The sequence below is a fragment of the Austrofundulus limnaeus genome, unplaced genomic scaffold, assembly GCF_001266775.1.
Source record: "Austrofundulus limnaeus strain Quisiro unplaced genomic scaffold, Austrofundulus_limnaeus-1.0 Scaffold964, whole genome shotgun sequence".
Taxonomy (NCBI): Eukaryota; Metazoa; Chordata; class Actinopteri; order Cyprinodontiformes; family Rivulidae; genus Austrofundulus; species Austrofundulus limnaeus.
Window position 1 is genome coordinate 151,213 of NW_013953366.1, and position 9,258 is coordinate 160,470.

General features: G+C 46.5%; 1 protein-coding gene across 2 annotated transcripts in view; it reads right to left on the reverse strand.

The window, feature by feature from the left end:
- rai1 (retinoic acid induced 1) overlaps window positions 1-9,258 on the reverse strand; it is a 14,020-nt gene that overhangs the window by 4,401 nt on the left and 361 nt on the right. For both annotated transcript variants that reach the window (XM_014029886.1, XM_014029885.1), the window contains exons 2-3: window positions 420-6,950; window positions 118-211 (exon numbers count right to left, since the gene is read on the reverse strand). In XM_014029886.1, the coding sequence (XP_013885340.1) occupies window positions 118-211; window positions 420-6,878 (6,553 nt within the window). In that variant the 5' untranslated portion in view covers window positions 6,879-6,950. The remainder of the gene's footprint in view (window positions 1-117; window positions 212-419; window positions 6,951-9,258) is intronic.

The following is a 9,258-nucleotide window of genomic DNA, read 5'->3' on the forward strand; positions in this document are numbered from 1 at the left end:
AAAAAAAAAACCCTAGGCTCACCTGCATATTTACCACCTTTCTTCTCGCTCGCTTTGATTTTTCTCGCTTTTTCAACTCTCGTTTCTCTCTCTTCCTCTCCCACCAAAGTCTCTTACCTATCTCTTTGGCGCAGACATAGTGGTATTTATAAGAGCAGCCTCTCCAACAGCAGCTGAGGGACGCCCCCACAATCTGGCACTTGTAGCAGTTCTGGGGTTCATCAGACAAATGGACATATGGAACAAGACCAACAAAGAAATAAACAAAAAGACCAACGAGGCAAGGGGGAGAGAGAGAAAGACAACACAAGCAATATTATACATTTGCAGCCATTTTCAATGCATTTCTATTGCCTGTCTTTTTATTTCCACATKTAGTTCAGAATAGTTTAAGACTCAGGTGATAAAAGCTAACATACCATTTGGGCTGACTTGTTGGCAGCCTCCTTCAGTCCATATAGCCTCCCAGATACCATAATTATTCCCTTGGTCCAGATGGCACAGTTTTCATGAGCCCAGTGTTCCTTAGCCTCTGCCTCCATTTGTAGCCTTTGGAACTTGCTTTCATTGCCTCCTTGGTCCCCTGGGTCCCCTGTGCTGACAGTCTGGAGCTGCTTCATTTTCCTGAACCGCTCTCTTAGAGTTAATCTCCGCGGACTCCCCTCCTGACACAATCTCTCTGGCCTCTCCGGCCGCCGGTAGCGCCAGTGGTGATGCCTGCTGCCACTAGCCTCCTGAGAGGACGCTTCCGTGCTCCTCTCCTTTCCTGAGCTCGTCGCGCCTTCATTACTCGACGAGGCGCACGGCTCTTCGATCACGCCACCGTCATTCGCCTCGATCTTGTCTGACTCGTCCCTGAAGAACTGCGCATGTGTGATGGTCAGGACTTTGCGTGGAACGCTCTCCTCTGTGTAGTAGGGTCCACACAAATCGCCCAGGTCTTTGTAGTTTGCCGGTTTTCCACACAGGCAACACGTAAGACACCTACCAATTAGGCTTGTGTTTAGCATGGGTCCCAGCAGCATGGCGGCAGTGTGCGGCACCACCTTTGCAACTGTGAAAGGATTCCTCATTCGCAGGATGCCCTTTTTTCGGCGCCTCTGGAACACCACAGCGTCGTCAGGCTTGTTGACTATGGCACACCAAGAGGAAAAGTCTCTGGAGTTGTTAATTCGCACATAGGGACAAAAAGATAGCTTTGACTTATAATGGGCTGGTCTGCGTCTGATTCTTTTCACAGCAATGACCTCAGTTTGTTTTTCTGTTACGGTCACCACAGGACCCACAGTGCAGGTTTCCTGTTCTTCTGCAGGTTCTTTTCCCCTTCTTTCCATTTCTTCTTTCTCTCGCTCCTCTTTTTTGGCCTGTTCACAACCAGCTGCCCTTACAACTTCCTCAATGACCTCAATGGCATCCTTCATTCCAGGTTTGGGCCCAGGCTTTTTGTGGACCTTTACTGGCTTGCCGGGAATCTGCTCTGTAAGGGTTTTGCCTCTTTTCCTTTTGCTTGGGTTCGCTGAGGGTTTTCGGCCTCTTCGAGGTTTTTGAACGAGCTCTGCACTGACAGCCTGGAGGGGTTCTATGATCTCATCCTGACTAATTGGTTGCGGTACTGTGAGCTCTGTGGCTGTCATGTTTTCTTCAATTTTTTCCTGCTTTTCTGCAGTTTCATTGTTTGTCTCTTCCACTGTCTCTGTTTTCTCTAAAGGAGCATCACCTTTTCTTTTCTTCCTTCTTTGTTTAAGATGCATTTCGTGGTTATTTTTAATGGCCCTCTGTTTGGCGAGCCTTGGAGTCGTAATTATGAGACTATCTGCTTCTAAGGCTACTACTGAGGCATCTGTACTCTCCACCATTGCCCATCTCTTCCTTTTAGTTCTGGCAGACTTGGTGTCTGCAGTCGATATACTCTCCTGTTGTGCCTGTTGTGTCCTCTCAACTGGAGTCCCAACTTCTAACTGGGTTGGAAGTGAAGTACAGACCTTGCCATCTACGTCGGCATCCTGCTTGATTTCTGTTTTAACATTTTCCTGACTTATATCATTCTTATGTGCAGCCTCTTCTCCTGCCCTCACTCCTTCTCCCTCCAGTGTCGACGTCATTTGGCTCACCTCTTGCTTTTCCCTTTCTTGTGACATCTCTCTTTTGACTGTTCCCTCATGCTGGTTCACTCCTTCTTTTATAGACTCGATTGTCTCTGTGTTGCTTAACTGTATAGAAGTCTCACCTTCCTTTAGCACAAATTCAGATAAAGCCTTAGTTGTGGCATCATCACTTAGATTGCTGTCCTGCTGAGTAGCTGGGAGATGTTTCTTTAGGCTAGGAGATGTAATCTTCTGAACCATGGCCTCGTATTTCTGCCCTCTGCCTTTGCGAGGTGGGAGAACTTTTGTTTTGGTGGGGCACTGAGGGGTCACGTGCACATCACTAATGTTAGCTCCACTGATGTTTGAAGGAGTGTCTTTGGTCATGGTATCAACCACAGGGGATTTTTTGAGGGGTCCTCTTCTCCTTCTGGGCCCTTGAACACTCTTATCTTCAGGTGAGGGGACAACCTGTTCGTCTGAGGCTGGCTGAGGCGGTGTTGTTTTTGGTTTTGGCTTTGGACCTCTTTTTTTCTTTATTGGTGTTACTGAAACTTCTGGACTAAATTTCCTTTTTAATGGAAGGAGTGTTTTATCCTTAGATTCCTTGGATTGGACTGGCAGTGCAGGTGATGCAGGTGAGTTTTCAGTTATATCTGTCTGTTTGACTGTATCGGGACTGGGATTTTGCACCACAGCTATAAGCTCTTCTGCTTTTGGCGTAACATAGCTGACTTTACTTTCTGTAAGCATTTGTGTTTGAACGTCCTCTTCGATGATTTTTTCTCTCTCTTTAGATACTTTTTCTTGTGAGGACTTCCTGGATCTCAAGACCATATTCTTACTTTCTTTTTCTGGTTCCTTCAGTTCTGAGTGTGCTTGTTTTTCCTGTTGTTCTGTTGACTTTACATCCTGGTTCTTTTGGGATATTGCAACTTTTAGACCCTTTCTGCCTTTGCTTTGCAGTTCTGTGAAATGTTGAATTGTGTCTTCTTGGGTTTCGAACTTTGCTTTAGAGTTAGAACCTCTGGGACGACCCACTGGGGCCTTGATTGGTACAGTGTCTGTTGAAGACAGAACATCGCCAAACCTAGGTACAGGCTTAGAACCTGGTTTTGAACCAGGCTTTGATCCTGGTTTTAAACCAGGCTTGGGCCCTGGTTTTTGTTTTACAGTGATTTCAATTTTGGGGGACGTTTCAGGTTCACTTGACAACGGTTTTTGTCCTGGTTTTGTTCCAGGTTTTGGACTTGGTTTTGAGCCTGACTTTACACTAGGTTTAGGTCCTGGTCTTGGCCCTGGTTTTGCTCCTGATTTTGGCCCAGGTTTAGAACCTGGTTTGGGACCTGGTTTTCGTTTCACGTTAGGTTCAACTTTGGGTGTCATATCCGGTGCGTTGAATGAACGAGTGCACATTCTTGATTGAAATGCATCCGTGGACATTTTGGGAGTCTGGCTAACGATAGGTTCCTGTTGTGCTAAGTTTGTCTGGTCAGAGAATAAAACAGTTTTGCTCGGAGGCATACATGTTTTTTGTGTAGGGGAGTTTGCCCCTTCCTCTTCCTTTTCTCCTTCTCTTTCCAAACTTAGTTGTCGTTGTATTCCTACACCCGAATGCATTATTCTCCTTCTACCCCTGGCATGCTTACGTCCAAATGCCCGTGGTTGAGCAGATGGGGACACAGGTTCTGGTTTGGCCAGTGGGGTCACAGCGCTGGCACAGCTGATGCCTGGTTCTATATCCTCATCGCCTTTTTTGGGAGAAGGCGGAGTATCTGCCCAGGATGGGGCTGAGGGTAGTATTGACTTTCCTGGCAGCTGAGGAGAGTCTGGTTCCAGAACTTTAGCATCGCCGTGATCAATATGATCCCTAGTCTGACCTGGAGGTGCTATCTTCTCATTGAGAGCGGAGAAGACTGGCGTGGCAGAATGAGACTGAGGGGCCGTGTCACCAATGGCTGTCTCTCTAGTAGAAGTATCTGCTGCTGTGGTTGCTGCTGCCGCATTTAGATGTTCAGGTGCTCCTGCAAAGTCACTGTCAGTACTGAGCACAGAATTCTGACTCTCTTTCTTGCCGTTGAAATCTCCTGAACGATCCTCTTGGCTATTGCTACTATTTATGTGCTCTTGTGTCAACAACTGGCTTTCTATCTCCTCTTCTTCTTGTTCCTCTCCATCCTCTTCTGTCAAAAGAGGAGAAAGAGAAGTTTTTATTGTTTTTTGTATATCACACTGCTCCTCCTCAATATTCTCTTTTCCTCTTCCCTCGTCCTCTTCCTCTTTTTCATTCTGCTGATCTCTGCTCTCACTTTTGTCTGAGCTACTGTCCTCCAAGGCTTCAACTTTGGGGGTTGGAGAGGTGTTCTCAGAGCTCTCCTCTTTCTCTGTGAAATATCGATCCTGCTCAAGGTCTTCCCTTGAAGTGAAAGGCAACGTTTTTACAGAGCTCTCAGATGCAGTTGGAGATTCTGATTTGAATGCCTCTGATTTTATCTCTTGACCAAAGTGGTCTTTGTTGCTAGAGTCAGAGAGCGCTGCTGGGGACTGTTCAACTGAATCTCTTGCATCAGAGTCATATTTACCCTGAACATCTTGGTATGTTGTCTCCTCGTAGCAATAGCTTTTTTCTGTCATCTCTGAGGGTACTTTGCTGTAAGGAGGTGGAGATTTTTCTTCATCTGACCATTTCTCCTGCTTCTCTGTTGGATTGGTTGTGTCTGAGTCTCTCACAGAATCACAAGTTTTTATTGTTTTTACTTCATCCTTTTCAGCTGACTTCTCTGTCCATGCTGACTCTTCAAAATTTTCTTTGATGGGCTGATTTATATGTTGTGTATCTGAAGGAGAATCTCTTTCCTGCTTCATAGGACTTTGAATTGCGATGCTTGTTGGGGATGTCTCATCACCAAGGCTCTTGGCTGGAGTACTCATGCCATCTCCTCCCTGTCCCATCTGACATCTAGTGGGGTCAGGGGTAAGGTTGTGTAGACTTGAGTCCCCAGACCTGGTGGACATATCATCTGGAGATGCAATGGAGCATGAGGAGGCTGTGTCCAGACTGAGTTGGGTGTTGTTATGAGCCTGGGCTGGACTTCTGCCCTGGCCAAAGTAATAGTAGCCCCTGTCCAGTGGTTCATCACTACTGCTGGAGTAGCCACCCTCGTGAAGTTCCATGGGCAAAGATTGGTGCTGTGGGGTAGAGTAAGGGTCTTGTATGGACCCCCCGCCCACATTCCCACAACCATCTGGATAAGGAGGACTTTTGTATTCTTCACCCTTCTTGGAGGATGCTCCACTTCCACCACTGCTGTTGCTCCCACCACTGCTGCGCTTACCGCCTTTCTTATTTGCAACCAATGCCTCTGACAGGAGCAGCTGCTGGACGTTATTGGAGATATTTTCCACTTGGGAGGTGAGGGCATTCAGACTCCACAAGCTGGGATTTGACAACAGCTTCTCTGAGAATCGCTCTTTCATGGTGGGTACCTGCGGTGTGGTTGAGTAGCTGTGAGGGGTTGCATGGGGAATGTTGGGTGATGGGTGTGACCGTGGGGGCAACAACATTGTGTTGGCACTGGCTTGCTCTTGCATCCCAGCAGAGGAGGATGAAGAAGAGGAGGCTGCCCCAGGCGTCATGGGCGGTTGGCCATATTGAAATGATTCTGGATTGGTCATTAGAGGTGAAGGAGTGGAACTATACGACGGGGAGCGCCCTACCGAGCGTGCAGGGGAGTGGCTGGAGGAGGGGCTACAAGTTTGATAATATTGTTCTGGAGATCTGACGGGCAGCTCTGAGAGACAGTAGTTTTGCTGTGGTTGGTTGTAGTGTTGGTACTTAGGGTGGGGTTCTTGGGGATTGGTCATTGCCTGTAAAGGGGGCTGTTGCTCATACCCTCTAGGATTTGACTGCTGGTACCCGTAGCTGTTCTGGGGAGACCTATAAGCCCCCTGTTTCAAACTACTGTGGCTACCCATCTGCCTGCCATACTGGGAATTTGGCGGCATGTTATAACCTTTATAACAATGGGACATAGGGCCGCATTTTTCCATATATGGTGATGGCGAGGGGGAGTGCTGGGGGTAGTGTAAGTGACTCTGGGGATACATGAGAGGTGAAGGGGCTGGGTTAGGAGGGTGTGGCTGGTGGTGGGGGCTTGTGTAGTTTGGGGTCGAAGGCTGATGGCACTGGGTTTGAGAGTGTCCTAGCATGTTTGAGTCCACGAATTGGGAGGAGCTGGGTGCAGGTGTGGCACTAGCCTCCAGACGTCCCACTATTTCCTGGTCGTACTGTGCTAACTGGGCTGGGTCCTCCCACTTCTGCTGGAGGTGTCCCTCACTCATATACTGGACTGAATAAGTCCCAGGGCCCATGTGGTTACTGTAGCCCCCAGGACCCTGCAAGTGCTGACTTGTGTTTGGTGGGGGTACTTTGCTTCCTCTGAAGGGCTTTTTTGTTTGAGAGGCTGCCGAGCCCCCATTCCCATTTCCTCCAGTATTTCCTTGGTAAGCAGCGTAGTTTTGCTGGCTGTAACAGTCTTTGGGTCCTCCTCCTATTCCTGCTCCCCCGGCTGAAGGCATGGTAGCCGTAGTTGCCAAAGTATGAGCCTCATAGCCCGACCTGCTCTGCCCCGGTCCTGGTCCTGGATGTGGACCAGGGCCTGGATGCGGGTGCTGGGGATGGGGATGATGTGGGTGTTGCCGGTAGGTCTCCAGCCGAGATAATTCATGGGGTTCCTGCTGATAGCAGGTTTGATTGCTGTGGTAGCCACTGCTGCGCTCGCGGAAGGACTGCATAGCTCAGTCAGTAGCTGGCGCAGGGAGGGAGAGGTGAGGTGAGGTGGGACGGGGGAGGAGGGATCAGGGGTTCTGTAGGGTAGAGGCACAGGGAAAGAACAAAACGTGGTGGTTAGTGGTGTTGAGCCTTGGGTTTGAACATTTTGCATTTTCTGAATTAATATTTAGGACCTGTTTCAATATTTATCATCAGTAAAAGTTAAACTTACTCCCTTTTTATTTAAAAAATAAGGAAATATGTTCTGTAAACTCACAAATATTTATATTTATATGAACATTGATGTTCATATAAATATAGTCTGTTTATGAACCTAACTTCATCATTAAAACTTGCTAAAAGTGGTTCCAGTTGTTGTCTACATTTAGAGAGCTTAATTTGTGTTATTTCATGTGTGTATCTCTGTCAGCATCTGAACTTAGTTATCCAAAATGGTCAGTACATGAAACTTTGTTTGGACCGAGGATGAGGAGGGTTTGCTCCTTTATATTGAAATGGGCAGAGTGCTGCTAACCACCATTGTTACTGTTGTTCATCTACTCAACAAACAGCACTGTGTAAACTGGGACTTAGATGGAAAAACTTTATACTGTATGCAGTGGTGGGCAGCACTAATCTTAATATTCGTTGCACTAACCCTAAAGCACTAACTCGCTGAAAAATTTAGTAAAAGCTAATTCTAAAGCACTAATATAACCCAGTTGACACATGAAACATTCTTCAGTCAACATGAGACAATGTTGTCACTTAGTGTCCTTGGCGGGCCAAATAGGATTCACCTGCAGGCCACATTTGGCCCGCTTGCCTTGAGTTTGACATGCGACCTTGTAGATAAGTGACACCCATATAAACACAATGTGACAGTTTTCACACTCAACTGTGAACAATAATGTTGATCAATAACATTTAAAGACCTCAGTTAGTGCTTCTAAATTTAGCCCATAAATTTAGCAAGTGCTAATCCACTAACGAATTTAAAAATGAGCAAAAGGCCTAAAGCACTAATCAAGAAATTAGTTCCCCTATTAGTGCTTTAGTGCTTTAGGGGAACTGTGCCCACATCTTGTTTATGCATTAAAATACAGTGATGCATTCAGGGTCATTACACTATTTCACTGTTTAAACTTTTTGCTCAGATTTTGAATCTCTCTTTTTTCCCACTATACCAACACTGATGTTACAATTTATTTCTTTAACAAACAACCCAAGCAATGCTTTCCTCCTTGTATTTGGTGAATCTTAAACTTGTCTCCTCCATGACTCAGTCTGCTCATATTCAAACTCTGGTTTCCGCAGAGCAAGAACAGTTACAGCATGCATGCTTTTCAGAGCACGAGTCACAGAGGGTTTGCGTTTATTCCGGTGTGGGGACTCTATTGTTTTTCCTGCATGTGAGTGTGTGTGTGCTCAGTACAGCATTTATACAGGAAAGAAAGAAATAAAGAAGGGGTGGAAAGTGTTCTCGCTCTATAAAAGGAAAAGAGTCACCTGGAGACAGAACATCGAGCCTCTCTGAAGGTGTGTGTGTGTGTGTGTGTGTGTGTGTGTGTGTGTGTGTGTGTGTGTGTGTGTGTGTGTGCCTGTTTCAGCACAATATCCCTGCTTTCAATCCACTCTGGGGACAGTAGTGCATCCCACCAGACACACAGCAGCATTATTCATCTCTGAACACTATATGTGTGTGTGTGTGTGTGATGAGGGAAAGCACAGTAAAAGCAACGTGTGTCTTCATTCTTTTGTGTTAGTTTGGATCCATTTGTGTCATCCAAAGCAGGTTTTAAGCTTTTCGGGAGTCTCTTGGATGCACGCACGAACCTTGCCACACACTTCAATGACAAATAAACAGATCCAGATTTCCACGGAGACTCCCTGCCTGCCCTCCCACCTTTCTGTCTCCCCTGCCTCCAGCTTTGTACTCCTTCCCCCGGAGAGATATGTGTGAGTGTGTGTTGGGATTCTTGTTTACACAATAATAAGAAGATAGGGAGTGGGATTCTCCAAGCTTGCTGAGAAAAGCACGCCGGGACGGACTAAATCATACATTATGGTCAAAATCCAGAGGTTTTAGAGCGTTAATCTCTGCACAGTTTTTTTGGTTTCTCTTAAAACTTCGGTTCCCCTGAGGACATGAGGAACAATTAAAGTAGTATCTCAGATTACTGAGATGCATCAGGACAATTAAAGCAGTAGTTCAAATCTTTAGAAGTGAGGTTCTTTGGAAAGCTTACAACAAGGAGGTTCTATAGAACTGGAGTGCGCAGAAACCACGTGACCATGTGATCGGCTGGAGAAGCTAACAGCTAACGCTAAATGGGCAAGACTCTGGATTTCCCATTACTGTACATGTTGGCAACAGAGCAGAAAAAAGGACAGATTATGTAG